Source organism: Protomyctophum parallelum (genome assembly GCF_964188405.1).
Source record: "Protomyctophum parallelum genome assembly, chromosome: 1".
NCBI lineage: Eukaryota > Metazoa > Chordata > Actinopteri > Myctophiformes > Myctophidae > Protomyctophum > Protomyctophum parallelum.
In genome coordinates, this window is record NC_139697.1 from 12974432 (window position 1) to 12994210 (window position 19779).

Here is a 19779-nt window from a genome sequence, read left to right on the forward strand (position 1 = left end):
AGCATGTCTTTAGGAGGTAGTCTTTAGGAGCAGGTCTTTAGGAGGTGGTCTTTAGGAGCAGGTCTTTAGAGGGCGGACAGATGGAACGATGGTGACGAGTCACAATGTTTCCCCATTCTTCCATGGTACGGGGACAAAAAAAAAGAAGAAAGAAAGCAACCGAGAGGTCAAGTCATTCAGCTCTCGTTGAGGCGAGGGTTCAGCCAGAGGAGGATGTACAGTAAAGGGTGTGTGTGTGTGTCTGTGTGTGTGTGTGTGTGTAAGTCCTAGAGCCAAATTCCAATACCCAAAATATTGACCACTCGCTCACTCACACTCGGTCACTCCAGCATGGCGGTGTTATGTGAAATTGGTGAACTGCTGAAATATCTGACAATGGTGTAGACGTCACGTAACGTCAAGCGTCCGGACGTAAATCAGGCCAAGTATATAAAGACCTCCATGTAAGTGACGTGAATTCCACAAGATGGTCACATATTTCGGCAGGTCACCAATTTCACCGCGACACCGCCATGCTGGAGCGAGCGAGTGTGAGCGAGCGAGTGGCCCAGATTTGGGTTGTTGCAATTTGGCTTCATAAGAGAGTCCCGGCTCTCGCGCCGCTGCCGTCATTCCAGGGTGCCGCTCTCGGACAGGGAGATGTTGAGCGTGTTGGCGGAGGGAAACAGCGACCCCTGGTGGTCCGTGGGGCTCTGGTAGTCTGACGTCAGGTCCGGCTCCAGCAGAGAGGACAGCGTGAAGTGAGACGACGAGCCTTTCTTCAGGCACTGTGTGTAGAAGTTAAGTAGCAGGTCCAGCTTGTTTTCTATGGACTGCACCTGGACACACACACACACACACACACACACACACACACACACACACACACACACACACACACACACACACACACACACACACACACACACACACACACACACACACACACACACACACACACACACACACACACACACACACACACACACACACACACACACACACACACACACACACACACACCTATTTTTATATAAAGCCATTGCTGGGATGCTCCCTGACTATATTTGTTCCATGATGGAACTGAACAATAGCACCTAATCAGACCCCCTCTAGAGGTTTCTCAGGCCCAGACAGCTTTTTCTGTCAATGGCCCAGCTTCGTGGAATGAACTAAAACTGAGCTCCCTGCCATCCTTCGGTCAGTTCAAAGGAATGCTCCAGAACATTTTTCACCATGATTGCACCTGCTTCAATTGATCTATTTTACTGATGGTTGTTCTGCATAAAGTTCCTTAGGTGATGATGAATGATGAATCAAATAGACAAATAGACATTGACTTCAATGCATGCATCAGATGTCCGTCTCCAGTTCAGCTGTCATGGTACAGTATAGACAGACCATGGTGGCAATGGACTGAAATGCACATCAATAGTATGACAATTGAACCCCGACGGCCCTGCGTGCAGTCTTTTACAAACTAAGCCCATTCTGTACCTGTTTCTCCACCTTGACCACACGTCCCATCATGCTGAGCTCATCCAGTGCTTCCAGCTCTGGAGGCGTCTTCTCTCCCTTCTCGGAGCGTAACTTCTTGTCCGTTTGGACGGCTCCTCGTCCAATGATCTGGTCCACCCTTCGACACACACACACGCAAACGGGTCAACCGGCGAGTAGGATCAACATGGTGGGGGAGTAGATGAATCTGGTGTGTTCACTCACAATGTTAGCACACATGAATCCTATATGCCTTGCATGTTGAACGATGTCCCTCAGGAGTCTATCCTCCTCGGGCCCCTTTATTTCTTTGCTCTACACCAAATCTACTCACCGAAAATAGCAACAGTATCTTCAATCTCAAAGTTGTAAACTTGTAGATGTGCCATTTTCACTGAATGTTTGCCTGTTTTCGCAGAATGCTCGCCTACTATGAATGATGAATATACAGTTTAAATAAGAAATATAACTGACAAAGAAAGGCTGGATAGCCGAAACGTTTGTGTTTTTTTGTGACATGATGTAAAGAGCAAAGTAAAAGAGAAAAAACTCACTCTTGCCACTGTGTGCTACCCCATACCTTTATAAATGATATTGAAGAGGAGGAGCACCAGCGAAGTCAGAGCGTGGTGTTTACAAGAAAGGTCAAATATTCATAAATATAGCCATTTGTCAGTTATTTGGGATGTGTTCACATGTTTCTGAAGGTAATTTACATTCAAACCCAAATTAAGATTTTATTATGAGATTACAAGATTTACCTTTATGGATCCCTGGAGGTAAATTCAGGGATCCATAACCCAGGAGAGGGGCAGGTATAAGAGTCAAGAACCAAAACAAGATAATAAACATACTTTACAAACAAACAAACCATATCTATATGCAGGTCTATCAACACCTACCCCCCTCCCTCCTACACGGTTGACATGTGTCCAAAACGTGAGTAAATTGAATACACTGAGTCATTAAATTAAAGCTATAATCTTTAACAGATGGCCTGTGTGTGTGACTGTGTGCGTGTGTGTGTGACTGTGTGTGTGTGTGTGTGTGTGTGTGTGCGTGCGTGCGTGTGTTACCGTGTCTGTAGGCTCTTGATGCGTCCCAGCATGTCCAGGTGTCCAGCAGAGTACTGCTCTATGACATCCTTCACATCGTAAGGACGCAGCGTCTCCTTGAACTTCCTCTTGGCCACCAGGAACTTCAGGATCCTGTATACACACACACACATTGACACTCTGTGTGCACTCTTGTTTTCACTTTATCTCATGTACTGTACGTATATGCTGCTTTGTGAATCTATACTTATGATGCTCTCAGGATTCTCCTGAAGAAGCCTAGGGGTGGCAGTGCAAGTCAGCTTTTCTGCGACTCTGGCCTAACCACCTTCCAGGCTCTCTTGAGAAACCTTATGTTCAGCTTTAAAAGCAGACTTGATGGGTCACATAATAACGTGATTAAGGTGTTGACCAATCCAAGGTTTAGCACTGTTAGATACCGCTCTTTTATGCAGAAACATTGGTTTCATTGATTAGATTTTTTTATGAGAGATCTTTAGAGTTTTAAGGACTTTTTCTTTTAACTGTTTTGTATGTTTTTAATTGTTGTATGTCTATTGGCAACGGCTGTCAATAAAGTTTGATATAAGTGCAACTTTATGCCCAAACCGATCCACCTCATGTCTAATCTCATATACACACACACACACGACCCCAGCCCCTAAACTTGACCCATGTATGTTTAGTACTAACCCAACCCCCAACCTGAATCTTTTCACCATTGTAATCATAATAATTCTAACCATAAAACAGTGCCACTGCAGCCACTTATGTTTGCAGCACATGATGATAATAGAGGATATGCGCGTGACATTATCATCAAACCCGGAGGTTATGCAGGAACGCCTACCGAGTGGCAAAAAACTACTTCCTGGCCTTGACAGCCCATACATCCGAAAAGAAAAGTTGTATTTGATTACATTAAACGACGGTAAACGACCTTAAACTAACTTTGTCGCTAATTTTGCCACTCGATTTGCCATCCACTTTATGCATGTGCATACTCTATTCATATTCTGTCGCAAGACGAAAAACAAAACAAACAAAAAACGTCACTTCAACACCAATAGGACCGGCGCTCTTTTCAGTAGAAAATGCATCACTTGTGTCAGTAAGGGACAAAGTATGAATTAGCCATGACATGAGACAGAGACATACTGTACAACCCTTTTGGAAAGTCACACGCGCGAGCAAGACGGCAATGAAACAATGCAAGCCTGCGGATGCAAATGCGGAGATTAATTGCAGTCAGAGTGACCTCATAAAGTGCCCAATGAAGGACTGCCCCCTCCCCCCCCCAATCCTCCACTAAACATCCTCTCCAATGAAACAGACGTGGACATTGTTGCCATGATGACACCGTCTCCCACTGGCATTTGCTTATCACGACGTAGACCCGGAAATGCAGAATCAGCAATTAACAAAATAGTCACGCATGCACAAACCCCCCACACACACACACACACACACACACACACACACACACACACACACACACACACACACACACACACACACACACACACACACACACACACACACACACACACACACACACACACACACACACACACACACGGCCTCCTCCACATACTGTGGTCTCTTGTGAGTACGTGAGCCAGCTTGGCGTGGAAGCACCACAGCTGGTCCCACTCCCAACACGCCCACTCCTCAACAGCTGCACCTCCTCCTCCTGCAGGAGGTGTGTGTGGCGTCAGTGAGCAGCATCCTGGGACCCAGTGGTGTAAAAAAGCATCCAAATGTTTTACTTTAAGTAAAAGTATCAATACTCCAATGTAGACTACAAGTACAAGTCCGGAATTCTACATTTACTTCAGTAAAGTACAAATTAAAAATACCAAAAGTAGAAAGTCATTATGCAGAATGTCCCCAAGTTCATAATGTCTAAAACATAATGTCTAAAACATAATGTCTAAAACATGTCTAAAACTTATTTTGAAAACAGCTGATCTACAAGCGGTCAAGCTCACAATGTGTCGCATTGCAGCACATTGAGAGCATGTAGATCTGCTTTTTACAAATGGCCGAAATATACTGTATATAAGACTGAAATCTACAAAGTAACTAGTAAGTAAAGTTTCCAATAATTCTAGAAAAGTACAATAACAATTTTGTCTCTGAGATGTAATGGAGTAGACGTAAAGTACATAAAATTGGAAATACTCAAATCAGTACAGTAGGTCTACTTTCAGGGCGCGTTGGGAAATAGCGCACTGAGCGCACTGTGCAATGCAAACTAATAGGCGAGTGCGCTCCGGTGCGGTATTTCCGAATGTGCCCTAAGTAAACATACTTAGTTACTTACAGTAGGCATTTAACCCATTCTGACCTGAGATCAGATTCATACGAGGTTTCCACTGGACACACACTGGTCTGATTAACCCATTCTGACCTGAGATCAGATTCTAAAAATGTCAGTCGTTCTTCGATTTAAAAAAAAATAGCAGACCTACAAGCTCGTATCGCGCCACTCGGTGGCACGATACGAGCTTGTAGATCTGCTATTTTTCAATAGCTAAAGCATAACATGATGCCAACACCAAAATGGAATACGCACATCACTTGGTAGAGGTGCTGGGTTCGAAAGTAGCATCAGAAAAAGAGAAAAGAACCCGCACACTCATCTGCTCCAAAAGTTATACTTTATTGATTATACTTTCAAGTTATACTTTATTGAGACAAATCTCTTCATCTGGTCAAAAGTTTTGACCAGACGAAGTGCATTGGCTCGAAATGTCGTCAATAAAGTATAACTTTTGGAGCAGATGAGTGTGCGGCGGGTTTTCTCTTTTTCCGATTCAAAAAAACGCCTCCTAAAACCTACCCTAAGGTTTTCTGAAAACCTTCAAATTCGTATTAAAATAAATTAATTAATTAAAAATGTTGCTATATTAGGAGACACAGAAGGTATACAGTATGTGACACAGAGGGCCCAGCCGGCATTTACGGTAAAACACCGTATAGGTTATTAGTTACACCAGGTCTAAAGGGTTAAGCCTTACAGTATGAGTGCATACATTGTCGTTATACCGGTATATGCATTTGGGAAGAGAGTGTGTTTCCAGAATTGTAAGGTACACGTTGGTGCATTCACCGGTTCTCTCACTCCTTTCTCCAACACGCCAGAGACACCCCCCCCCCCCCCCCCCCCCACACACCCTCTTATCGCCCCAGTGGACAGCACGGAAAGGAAAATAAAAGGTGCTGGCTCGGCATGAGGGCCGGAAACGCCAAGTGTTGGCGTGGCAAAAACGTGCACACTCAAGCTGTCATCTGTGCCCCGTGATGGATTACACCGCCCGCCAGGACGCCATGGAGGAGGAAGGGGAGGAGAGAAGGGAAGCCATTGTTTTGTGTGCGTGTGTGTGCGTGCGTGCGGAGTGCGTGCACATGTTTTACAAGGAAACCCTATCTCTCTCTCACAGACAGGGTGCGGCCGCAATTAACATGGCCACATGGATGTAACATTTCCATTTATACATACTGTATAAACGGGCCATGCGATGCCGACCTACGACAGTTGTGCGCATGGCAAAAATAGCTGATCTAGTATACCCCCCCCCCCACACACACACACACACACACACACAGTTTTCTTTTTTATCTCTAATGAGGGGGATGCCATGTTGAAGGTTAACATAGTGCAGGATATGCACACAACAAATGGAGAATGTGTGCGTGCAAACATTCTCCAATGACCCAGCCAAGGGGAGCTTTCATCCAGACTTGCAGTTTTTGAGGCATGTAGTCAGTGGCGGTATACATAGATACACTATGTACATATTTATACAGTACATACACACACCATGTACTATTTATATGTATATATACGGACGGTATCAACTGTGGGTAAGGAAAGGAAAGGTACTATGTTTACCCAGGGTAACTGAACTTGTTTACAGCCAGGCCCTGCTCATAGAACATTTCATGGTAGAGGTTCAATGCCTTGTCCAAGGGCACTTCAGCGGTGGTAATTTTAACGTGCCGGTCCGGGGATACGAACTAGCGACCTTCCGATATCAAGACCGCTCCGCAAACCGTTCGGCCACCGCTGCCTCAATGGGTTGTGTGTGTGTGTGTGTGTGTGTGTGTGGGGGGGGGGGGGGGTTCAGGGAGAAGCCAACCGAGAGATAGGAAGGAAAAAGGGGGTGGGGGGGACAGAGCAGGGGTCCACCTGCTGCCTGTAGCAACTCCCTGCTTTTCTTGATGATTCTTGTGTTATCGTTTGTGGCCTTTTTTCTTCTTCTTCTTCTTCTTCTCTTCTCCCAAAGGCGATATTTTATTGGATTTTATTTTGTTCTATTCTGCAGGGACATGCAGATCTCAGGTGTGGGTAAAAAAAAAAGAGAGAAAAGAAAAAGGAAAGCGGAAAAACGCTGACTCTCCTCCTGGCCTTTGACGAAGTGGCTTTCATAACACATGGTCAGGCATCAAGCGTCCCCCCGTCCCCCCCCCCCCCCCCCGTTTCAACCCCCCCCCCCAGAGGCTGTTGTAAAACAGTGGAGCTGGCTGGATGGCAACTGGGCCATGGCAAGAGCTCCATGGGCAACGGACCAATATTACCAATCAATTACCCATTCATCTTGCTCATCGTTGCTGTCGGGCAGAAACCTCTGCCCGCCATATTCTAGCTTTTTGTGGGTTTTTTTCTCCGTAAATGAGCGCCCTACTTGATCTACTACAAAAGCACCAGCTTGTAGATGTGCTACTTTTGCTGAGTTTGGAACATAATGAGGTTTCCACCCGACAGATCGAATAGTCAAGAGGCAGATTTTTTATTATATATATATATATATATATATATTTTTTTTTATTATGAGCAAATCCGACACGAAAAAATACCGGGCTATTGCTACTGTTGTACAGTAGCGCCAGTGGTTCCCAAACGTTTCAGGTCGAGTCGAGACCCAAAAGAGAGATGAGATGTTTGCCTGTGAAGTGAAGAAACTAGTGAAGAAAGAAAGAAAGTAGATCTACAAGTGACTGTCAGGAAAGGTCAGCTCCATACAGTATATGGCGATCTAACGGTTTGATGAGGGCCCAGGTAGGGACGGGCCTTAATGTTTGGCGCAGGCCCGTCTAGAGTTTGAATGGACATTTCGGAAACCCCGAAGAGCATTTCCTATATATCCATCCCTGATGTCACGTGATGTCACGATGACCTGGGGGGCTTGCCTGGGGTGACCAATCAACCAACACACACTGATGGGAAATGCTACGTAGATTCCATAGTTAACCCACTTTAGGCGGGAACCCCTTTTGGTGTTAGCATTACAGTACCTTATGCTTTAGCCATTTAAAAATAGCAGATCTACAAGCTCGTAGCGAGTGGCGCGCTACGAGCTTGTAGATCTGCTATTTTTGAAAAATCGAAGAACGACTGACATAGAAACATAGCTTTTTCAGAAAACTGTCAGGATGTAGAAGACATTTTTTTTTAATCTGATCTCAGGTCAGAATGAAAACTGTCAGGATGTAAAATACATTTTTTTAATCTGATCTCAGGTCAGAACGGGGTAACTGCGACCTGCGGTCGCAATAAATGTAGGGAGGGGAATGATTTCTACTTGAGTCGTGACCCATACAAATTGGTCCGTGAGTGACCCACAAATGGCCCCCGACCCACAGCTTGGGAACCAGTGCATACTAGTGCACGATGGCAACTGGGCCGTCATGGCGAGGATGCACAGACGCCAGCCACGCCACCGCCACACACCCCACTGGGCGGGAAGCGGAGGATGATAACAGGGACAGGAGGTGACATCTGCACCACGCGTCACCTCAGCCGGCCACGTTTTGGCTCACGAGTGCAGACAGAGAGAGAGCGAGAGAGAGTGTTTTTAGGCCTATTCAGCAAACTCGGAATCCCCTTCATCATTGTCCCGAAGTGGCCCCCGCCATGCATGTGACTCAGAGATGACATGTGACCCAGATAGTGGGGGAACGAGTAGCGAGGTGTGACCCGTGCAGATGGCAGCCTGGTTCAACACCCTGTACCACTAATACCCGCTGAGCCATGAGACTCAGCCTGTTAATGCTCCATTATGCTGCCAGGCGGTGGTTGGACAGCAACCAAGAAGACATTTACAGTTTTGAGGGGTATCTGTACTGCGGTTTTGAGTTTGAATTGAGTGTTTGTTTGTTTATACTTTTTTTTTTTACCTTAAACTGCAAAATAATAGTATTTTATATTAATGTCGGATTTGTTTAAAGGTTTATTTGCTGTTTTAGTATTTAATTTAAATATTTTATAGAGGGGGTGATGGTAAGTTAAGTTCGTAGGTCAGTAGTACTTGCGCGCTCTGCTTGTGCACTAGTATGGCCTACTTGTGTGCAACGCGCAAGTTGGCACTCGAAAGAGTGCAGTTCTAGTTATTATTGCACGCACACGCACACGCACACACACACAGTTTGTAAGACTCTTACTGTAGTAACTGTGCAAATTACAATCTTCTTCTTCTTTCGTGTATCATCCTCAGTATCGAGTAGCCACGCCACGTGGAAGAGGCTGGCCTCCGAAGGAGGTCTGTACAGGGGGCAGGTGTTAATTATGTGCTCGGCAGACTGCTCAGGCTCGTTGCACTCGCATGCTGCACTGTCCGCCAAGCCCCACCTCTTCATTGCTGATTTGAAGCAGCCGACTCCAGTGTGCAGGCGGTTCAGTATAGGGTCCACTGCCGGCGTGGTAGGTCCTCTCCTTCAACGCCATCACCCGGGTCAAAGACGTAGTGGTGCATACAGGAGGGCCCAGCGGACTCCCACTCCTGCTTCCAAGATGCCGGGTCCTCCGAGTCCTCGATGCCGGAGTCCTCCGGGATGGAACGTAACATCTCTTGTGCCGCCTTGTTGTAAGGGTGGTGGGACTTGAGTCTGTTTGTAGGCTCTATTTCCACTGTAGTGTTGTGTAGGTTGATTGATTGATTGATTCTTTATTGCAGACTCAGGGGAATCCATATCACAGTACAGAACAGCAACACAATAGATAAAAAGAATAATAATATAGAAAGAAATATACAATGAAAAGAGTTCCACCATATTCAGTTTCGAATATACAGACAAGTTCGCCAATGGTTCCACAGTCTGGAGGAGAACCTGACAGAACTACGTATCGTGTTAGTGATGTGCTGTGGGTGTTCTGGGCACTTCAGCGCCACCAGAGGACTCCAGAGCACTCCACAGCACCTCTCTCCCTGTTACTACATCCCCACCTGGTTGTCGTCTGCAATCACCTGATGAGCCTACAAGAGCCAGCCTGTCTGCAGCTCGGCGCCAGTTCTTCCCCAGTCTACGGTTGGTAAAGTTAGACAGCCAGACATATTATATAGGACCTCCGTATTTAGACTTAGACAACACATTTAGTACAGGAACTGCATCAAAAAAGAAGCTCCGGGGTGCCAGAGTTGTCTGATCGCTTTTACTTTGAAAGCCATGAACCGGAAACACTTTCCTAAAAAAGTTGACTTTACAAAGAGACCTCAGATCCCCGATCATCTTAATATATTTTTTTACGCTCCAAAAAGCGTTCATATTTTGCGGGAGAGACGGATGAGGAGCAGAAATGAAGCGCCAGCATATCGATCCATTCATAACCACGGAGAGCGCCCTGGATTAGGAGATACGAGTCATTCTTTCCGCCGCGCTAACATGGGAGTCAATGACAAGCTAATAGTTGCACTGAGCGTTAGCATACGGCAAGCGAAAAGCGAAATGCCAAAAAATAAATAGGAAATATTCTGAATATTCTTATCTCGCCCCTTGTCGCTGGGACGTCCTCACACGTCAATGGTACTAATATTTCGGGATCCTTATGACGTTTCCAGACGTCCTACGTACAGAATGTGTTAAGGCAAAACTACACCCCTCGGGGGCCCCAAAAGGTAGTTGAAGGCGGTTGCATCTGCCGAAACGTTGGTTCCTACTCTGCATCCTAATAAATAATTGGCCCTTTGGCTATCAGTGTATGCGACCACTCTTTTGTCTTTTTAAGACTTATCTTTCTAGATGTTTCTGCCGTGAGCTGGCACCACTATTAAGACTGGTGTGGTTATAGCATCCTCCTGCACAACCTCTGAGGCAGTGACATCCGTAGGTACCTCTCTGGAAGGAACGGAGTGTAGTATACTGTACATGCACATGGCTCCTATAACCATGGCAGCACCGCACGCAAACAGAATGTCTAGATGGAAATCAAACAGGTAGACCGACAGCACCGTGGAAATCACACAGGAAAAGGACAAGGCGAACGATTTGACGATATTGTCAGCGTACCTCACCACCACAGCCACCACGAGGCCCCCAAAAGCATTGGTGAAAATGACCGCCCACACCATCGGAGTGTAGCCGAAGAAGAACCCCTTAACGGAGACCGTCGCGCCATCTTTCCACCAGACTCCCAGCATGCCGAGGGCCGTGCCAAAGAGTCCCAGCTGGACGTTTCGGACCCATACGGAGGAGGAGCTTCCTTTAAGGATCTTCTCGAAGTAAACGCCCGCGAACCCCGACGACACGCAGCAGGCCAGCACGGCGAGCAGCCCCACGGTGGGGTTCTGGCCGGACAAATCGACGGCCAGTTCCTTGGGTCCGCCGCCGTGCTGCTGCACCTGCACAACGGCCACGCCGGCGAACAGGAGGAGCAGGGAAGCCCACTGGCCTCGGGACAGAGACCTCCTCAGCAGCAGCACGCTGAACAGCGCCGTGGTCAGGATCTTCAGCTGGTAGGTCACCTGGAAGGTGGCGGCGGGCAGGTTGGACACGGCCACGTACAGCAGGTTGTTCTGCAGCGTGTAGAGGAAGGCGGGGACGAGCAGCCTCAGCGTGTCGCCGTAGCGCACCACCACGCTGTCGTACAGGAAGGGGCATCCGTTCTGCAGGAGGACGACGAACACGGCGGTCAGCAGCTTGAGCGTCTCCGCCACGGCCACGGCCGAGGTGGCGAGGAAACGGTCGCCGGGCAGCGAGCAGACGTGTCGCGTGCCGAAGACGAGCGTCACATTCTGGACCACCAACGTCAACACGCTGATGTATTTCCACCACCTGTCGAAATGGCTCATTTTTGCTCTAATATCCCGGCTTCTTGGCTCGCCACGGTGTGGGAACAAACGTCATCTGACAGACACACAAACACTGTTGACTCGATATTTATGCATTAGAAATATACTGGTACTGTCACTCTTTACCAAATATGGAGTTCCACACAGGTAGGTTGACCACTATTCATTTTAAAACCCATTTTGGGGCGGGAACCCCTTTTGGTGTTACTTTTACGCTATGCTTTAGCTATTGAAAAATAGCAGATCTACAAGCTCGTAGCGCACCACCGAGTGGCGCGCTACGAGCTTGTAGGTCTGCTATTTTTGAACAATCGAACGACTGACATAGAAACATAGCTTTTTCAGAAAACTGTCAGGATGTAGAAGAAATCTTTAGAATCTGATCTCAGGTCAGAATGGGTTAACCACTTATTCACCTGTGTTAATATGTTCATTATTATATGTCCTCTTCACATTTTGTGAATTATGCCTCATTTTGTTAAAGGAGCGATTCAGTGATTTGGGTGATTTGGAGAAAAAAAACCTGTCCCGGTAACAAGATATGTACCATACTGTATATCTTGGACCAAGGCCCACCCCGCTCGATCCTGATTGGGGGCTTTGTCACCCACCACCAAAACCGAAACTAGGGTTTTTTGACCCCTGCAGTTAACTGGGGACAGGGAGGAACTCCTTATAATGGTCAGCACACTCTATAGTAGAAGGGGAAAAAAGTGATATTTGAATTAAGTGAAATCACTCAATATACCTTTAACTTCATCATTAATCACAATGTTTTTGTTCATTGGGTCTGGCCTTGGAAATGTGGCTTTTTTATTTTTTTGTTAAGATAATCTGTAACATTGACGATCAAATAGATGACGCTTCGCGCGTGCATGTTTTCTAGACTGCCTAAGAAAACAACTGAAAGATTACAACTTGTCCAAAATGCAGCAGCCAGAGTTTTAACTAGAACTAAGATGAGAGAACATATTACTCCAGTTTTGGCTTCACTGCACTGGCTTCCGGTTGTTTTTAGGATTGATTTAAAAAATATTTTACTTGTTTATAAAGCTCTCAATGGTCTCGCACCTTCCTACCTACATGACTGCCTGCCTAAATATGTCCCAAACCGCCCCCTAAGGTCTTCCACTGCTTTGCCTAAAAAAATGGCAACTAAAAAATACAGGGAAGCAGCTTTTTGCTTCTACGGGCCGTCTGCATGGAACAAGCTCCCACTGTACCTTCGACAGGCAGCCTCTGTAGACATTTTTAAAGCACAGCTCAAGACCCACTTCAGCACCCTTGCTTTTAATTGATCTTAATTTTTTTTGTTATTCATGTCCTCACTGTATTGCATTACTGCTCTTGTTTTTTAATGTTTATGCCTTGCTTTTCTTTTCTTTTTTTTCTCCATTGCTCTGCAAAGCACTTTGAGCTGCATTTCATGTCATGAAAGGTGCTATACAAATAAAGTTTTATTATTATTCATCATCTCATACTGGCCAATCAGAATGCCTGTTGACAAAAATGTACGTCATATTTGGCGGACATTTGACTGAATTACTCCTTTCATTGTCGATGGCAAATATGAGACGTGTGGGGACAAGATGACGTACATTTTTACTTCATTGGGGACAAGATTCATTGTCAATGGCATTTAATGTTTGTGTTGCGGACATTTACGTCATATTTGGAGGACAATTTAACCGAATTTCTCCTTTCATTGTTGTTGGCAAATATGAGACGTGTGGGGACAAGATAACGTACATTTTCCCTTCATTGTCAATGGCATTTAATGTTTGTGTTGCGGACATTTTGTGCGGACAAAAGCTGTAAACTTTGTGTGAAGTGAGGGGCGCTCTTAACGTCGTACATAATCATGACGTAAAATAGATTCTTGAAGGAAATTTACGACCAGGTGCTCCGCGATGCACCGCACTGCATGAACTTGTAGAGCAGCTTATTTGGACAGGCGAGTCTCTCGTAATGTCGACTGACTGAACGTTATAAAAGTATAAGCTACTAACTTGCATGTCCTTTTTAACACAGATTTTTAAGAATTTTCCAATACTTTAACTAGTTTAGTGATATTCATTTGACAAGGAGAATCTATACTTTACTATAACTATACTTACTTTTGGGGACTGGCGTTGAGTACTTTGTCTACCACTGGCGACATGACTCACCCAGTAAGCTAGCACACAGACGGACGGATTATGCTCGTCCTACTGGGCACGAGGGCCTGGGTTCGAATCCCGACCCCCATCTCGTCTCGTGTGACTCTCCTCTCCTCTCTCTGTCCTTGGTTTCCTGTCTCTCTACAGTCTACACTGACCTATCTGAAATAAAGAATAAAATGCCCAAAATAACACAACCAGAAAGCTGTGTTAGCAAAGTCACCCAGAGGGGGGTGAAAGTCTACCGTACATAAACATAAAATGATTAAAGAAAATCCACATCTAAAGTGATTAATAATGGTATTGTGCAGCCTCGGTTTTGCATTGTGTGTGTGTGTGTGTTATTTTTATTAATTATATATAAAATGCTGTAGATCGACTATTTTTGCCAAAGAGATTTGGTGTAGACGGGGGAAGAATCACTAAGAATGGGTTTAAGTGGTTAATTTATATATTAAAAATAACATTTTCCTTACACAAACAGCCTACTGTACACATTTAGGTGTGGCGGTCGGCCAGCCCGCGAGGCACTGACAAACCACATATACCTCAGCAAAGTGAGCGCTCAGCAATATACGGCCTGCCGCAAAAAAAGAAACCTCTACCTTTGTTTTAAAGACATCAATCTTGCACACCTCGGGGTGTGTGCGAGTGCGTGCGAGTGCGTGCGCACGCACACCTGGTGTTTACACACCTGTACTAGCGCAGCAGTAGCGCTCTCCCCTCTATCGCATGCGGCGCAGAGGAGCAGCTGAGGATACTGTGCTGGTGCTGTATACGTGCTGAGTCAAACAAAATCCAGCGGAGCGATCATATAATACTGTATCAGTGGAATAGAGGGATTAAAACCATGATATATCACATCGTGTCCGCGGGCCACGAAGAATCCCCCACACCCCACAACACATTGGAACTTTGGATTAATTGCCTAAAAGCCATCTGTAATAGTGTAATTATTTGCTTGGGTCGCTACACCGGGATGCTATGGCTTGGCTTGGTTTTGTTTTTTTCCGATGCTGACTTTGCATGTTCCCATTAGCATCCGCAACCACTGCAAACCAGACATGTACAGTATGTTAAGTAGTAAGTACTGCATACACGTATAATTCACCTGCTTTCCATCTCTCTTTTTTTTTAACCCTATAGGTTTTCATTGTCCCCCGTCCTTTTTCTTTATTGTTTTTTAGTTTGCTTTATCCAAATGCTTTTTATTCTGTACTGTAGCACTTTGAGATTTGTTTCAAATGTAAAGTGCAATAATGATAAAATGTATTATTATTATTATTATTATTATTATTATACACTGAGTGGCAAAAAACTACTTTCTGGCCTTGACAGCCCATACATCCAAACAGAAAAGTCCTATCTGATTGCATTAACCCATTTTGGGGCGGGAACCTCTTTTGGTGTTTTAACTGTTATGCTTTAGCTATTGAAAAATAGCAGATCTACAAGCTCATAGCGTGCCACCGAGTGGCACGCTACGAGCTTGTAGGTCTGCTATTTTTGAAAAATCGTGAAAATGCGGCACAAATCTTTGAACATATATTCTTTCATAAGATGTCCGGCCTAAATGGGTTAAAAATGTTAAACGACCTTAACTCACTCTGCAACTCACTTGGCCACTCCATTTGCCACTAACTTCATGCATGCGCATACCTACTATTATTCCGTCTGGTGTCTCTGTTTTAGGCATGCCATTATAAGTGAACATTAGAGGGGCATCGATTGGGTAATTATGGGCCAATACTGACTTTTATTTCATATTATTTCGGTGACGTGCCGATGTCAATCAAAAAAGGTGAGCACCGCTGGAAAATAATGAAATACAGCGATGCTAGATGATCCACAAGCTCACGATGTGACGCAACACAACATTATATTAGGGCTTTAGGTTGGTAAACGCCCAGAGGGCAAATGGGTCGAGTTACCATTCGACTCCTGCGTCATCCGTCTGCCCGTGGGACTCGGGTTGAAGTCTCCTGTCGGCCCTGCCGGAGTGTCCTTTAGCACACGCCGGATCTCTAACAAGCGCCGAGGAGACAGCTGACACAGTGCTCACACATATGCTCACACAAGAATACACCCCAAACAAGCCCCAGAGAATTACAGCTACGAGCTGTCCCAGAACAATCTTACACTAAACTGTATCATTAGTCTGCGCTGCCCGCCCTCGTCAGTGGTGGAAAAGTAACTAAGTAAATTTACTACATTCTTTTTTTTAGATATTTGTACGTTACTTGAGTATTTCCAATTTATTTTCAATACTTTTTCTTCTACTCCATTAGATCTTGCATCCAAATATTATACTTTGACTCCATTTTACTCTTTTACTTTTGTACATTTTGAATTCCAGACTTATTACTTATTAGTTATTTCTACATTGCAGTATTGATACAAGATGTGAGTACATTTTCCACCACTGCTGCGCTACACCCAACACCCCCCACACTGCATTTCCTTTAGGAAACAAACAGAGCTCAAGCTGCGTTCCGTTTCCGTGTGATCACTGGGGTTCCTGCAACAAATTGCCACTTTAGTTTGTAAACCATTTGAAAGGTTTTTTTTTTAATGGGGACTTTTGTACGAATGGCCGACTTCGACCGCACCATCGCCAATAGGGTTCCTCAATCCTCATGCATACCCTAATTTATATATGAATCAATTCAGCTTACTGCTCAATGAAGCCTCTCCGACCACTCACTCACACGATCCACTCAGTCTTACACATCACGAACCACGCAGGCATGATGTCACGCTATACTGTGTACGCCACCGGAAACTGTGAGTCGACATGATGACTGACTGAGGGAGGGAGTGATCGGCTCTGGGGAGCAGCCTGCATGGCCCCTGAGGGAGGGAGTGGCCCCTGAGGGAGGGAGTGGCCCCTGAGGGAGGGAGTGATCGGCTCCAATCGGCTCTGGGGAGCAGCCTGCATGGCCCCTGCAGCAGATGTTTTCTGTTGGTTGTAGTTTTGTTTTTTGCCATCATCAGTGAAAAACTCGGGCCTATTACACCGCACACACATGCGCACGTGTGTGTGCGGTGCGTGTGTAAAGATGTTAACAGGGTTAAGCACAGTGTGTGAGACCATGGCAGGTGCTGATGCTGGTCTCGGGTACTGGCCGGAGATGGTCATTAGTGTGTATGGGTTTGCTGAGTCGGTGGCTTTATTTTTACTCAATTGTTCTCAGCGCATGCACCTGTGACACGTACAGTACATGCACGTACTGTAAAGACACATACACACAGGCAACCTCACTCACGCACGCACAAACAGACATACGCACCAGCACGCACACAAGCACCCTCACTCAATCACTGCACATACAGACACACAGTCATGTCAGTCTCCAATTTTGATGTGGTTTTCAGTCCGATTCTAGCCTCATTGAATTGAATTCCTTTTCAAAATGTGTTATCTGTTGTGTGGAAACAGTCCAAAACGGTTGCTTTTATATTATAATTTTAAAAACCATTTAACATATTGAAAATAGCAACAGTCTTGTAAGGTGAAGTTAAAATAGCTCATAGCTCTGATGCTGGTTGTCTGGGTTAGGACCCGCTGCAGTGGTGTCCAACTATAACTTAAACTAGGATGCTTCGCCTTCTGCCTTCTCCCTGGAGCAGACCCTTGTTATACAGTATATTCTCTGACTATGCTTGTCACGATGACTACGCCACAAAGGTATGGCTCCCCCATATCTTGCAAGTATGATCAAACCCTACAAACCCTCCCGCACACTCAGATCATCCAACACAGGAAGCTGGAAGTAACCTCACTAAAAACGCTCCACACGTCCCAAACTCTTCTCCCTTCTGGCTCCAAAACTCTGGAATGCACTTCCCATTACAATCAGAACTGCAACCTCACTCCCAATCGTCCGCCGTTGTCTGAAAACCCACCTGTTCAGACTCCATCATTGCCCGTAGCACTTACCCTAGCCCCTTAGATAGCACTTTTGTAGACTTGGATAGCATTTTATACAGACTTATAGCACGTGATGTAGCCAGCACTAGAATTGCATTGTATGTAGTCATACTGTAGCACTTTATAGTATATAAGTATAGTATATATGTATAGTTTCATTATATAGAGATTCCACTGTTACGTTCTTAGCTTACGCATGTTTCTTGAATACTGCTTTTTATGTATGTGATGTATTGCCATACTTTTTGTTCTTGACTTATGTAAATCGCTCTGGATTAAGAGCGTCTGCTAAATGCCTAAATTGTAAATTGTAAACCAGTTAGATCTATCCATATATGGGTTATACCACATCTATCTGACACTGACTGACTGATTGTCTTAATTAGTGTCACACCACACAGTCTTTTAATCAAGAGCCCAAAAAGGTACAGTGGAAGGAGGCCGACACGACGAACGTTACTGTATCACCCGCGTGTGCTTATTGCTTAATCAATCGTTATTAAATGAATACAGTTGTCCTTGTCCAAACTGTACGATATCGTTTGTCTATACAGTCAGTCCTGCGTTGTCTCTCTGTACAGCCTGTACCGCATACGACCTGTCATCTGTGAGGTTATTGTGTGTGTGTGTGTGTGGTACAGTAAGTGTGCGTGTACGTGCGTGTGCTTGTGCGTGTCCAGCCCTGCATGCATAATACTGAGTTTCCTGAACTCTCTTGAGTTCAGTCCCCACTCCTCACCCCGTAAAAGTCAGGAATTCCAAATTTACTTGGGTAAAAGGACAAAAGTATTGGCATCAAAATGTACTTAAAGTAAACCAAATGTAAGTTATGCAGAATGTATCAAATGTATACAATGTGAATTTAAACATCTTTTGAAAATGGCAGATCTACAAGCTATGTTTAAATGTAGTAGAAGTAAAAGTATTGGAATTTGGAAATACTCAATTACAAGTACAATTTACAATTACAATTTTACAGTAAGTAGCAAGAACAAAAACGAGGAAATACATCAAATACATAAAAATAATCATGAATCATACGTAAGCTAAGAACCTAACAGTGGAATATCTATGAAATGAAACACGTATACACTATAGAGTGCAATGTCTACATAAAATGCTATCCAAGTTACATAAATTGAGCCTTTGCATATGCCTGTAAGGTTGTCTAGGCCAAGTACAAATACCTCAACATTTGACCTCAAAGTACTATAAGTATATGTACTTTCCACCAGCACTGACTCCGGATGGTGCAGTGTACAGTATAAGGCTACAATATGCCCACCACGCCACCTTACGTACGACCTGGGCCAATGAGCCGGGCCGGCTGAGCGACAAGGTCATCCCAGGGAACTAACCGCCCCCTGGGGGGAGCGGGGAGGAGGAGGAGGAGGGCTCTGTTACTTCTGCTAAGTGGACATTTCTACTCACTCAGCTGAAACTGCACACTGGTCACGACATAAATGCTCAATTCCTCTAACTGTGGCCACTCACTTAATGGACAGAGTAGACACTATACTGGGGGGGGGGGGGGGGATGTGTGGAAGTTGCCTGGTCTAGCATGTATGGACCCCCCCCCCCCCCCTCCCCACAGTTTATTCACGGCAGTATACATACAGTACGAGTCTGACATACACTTCATGCACAATGTGTCAAACATTCAGAATTGAGACCTACTTTTTCATACAACATCACAAACCCGAACCACAATGTACCGGGCGGGGACATTTTTTGTTCCAACAAACAACAACATTTAAATGTATTATTACAGACCCAAACCTTCGTGGTCCCGGGACATTCGTTCCAACATCTGATTGGTTCAGAGTCAGAGATATTACAGGGCCGACCCGGTGCATGTCCGAGAGAAGACCAGAGAGGTTCCGAGACAGGTTGATTATTACACTATTAATTATGGACCCGAAAAACAGAATCATTATGATTGCTATTAATTTGTATTAAAATGGGTTATGGTTCTACCTGTGAAAGTTCTAACCGTACATGACAGTTACAGGTATAGGCTATACTGTATAGTATAGTACAGTATAGTCTGCTCCATAATGGCCTCTATAGGAGGATCCTACACTAAC

General features: G+C 45.1%; 2 protein-coding genes across 2 annotated transcripts in view; both read right to left on the minus strand.

Annotated features, from left to right (window-relative positions):
* Window positions 1-552: 552 nt before the first annotated feature.
* Window positions 553-19779, minus strand: part of kcnq4 (potassium voltage-gated channel subfamily Q member 4) — a gene marked incomplete at its 5' end in the record, with an annotated part of 106094 nt that continues 86867 nt past the window's right edge. Inside the window, 3 exons of the mRNA XM_083774493.1 lie at window positions 553-818; window positions 1477-1615; window positions 2553-2684. Of these exons, the coding sequence (XP_083630619.1) occupies window positions 609-818; window positions 1477-1615; window positions 2553-2684 (481 nt within the window). The 3' untranslated portion in view covers window positions 553-608. The remainder of the gene's footprint in view (window positions 819-1476; window positions 1616-2552; window positions 2685-19779) is intronic.
* LOC310868132 (UDP-galactose translocator-like) lies at window positions 10550-11602 on the minus strand (the record flags this gene model as incomplete). The annotated part of the gene is made up of 1 exon (XM_083778393.1): window positions 10550-11602. One exon carries the CDS (start codon window positions 11600-11602, stop codon window positions 10550-10552), a length of 1053 nt encoding a protein of 350 aa, XP_083634519.1.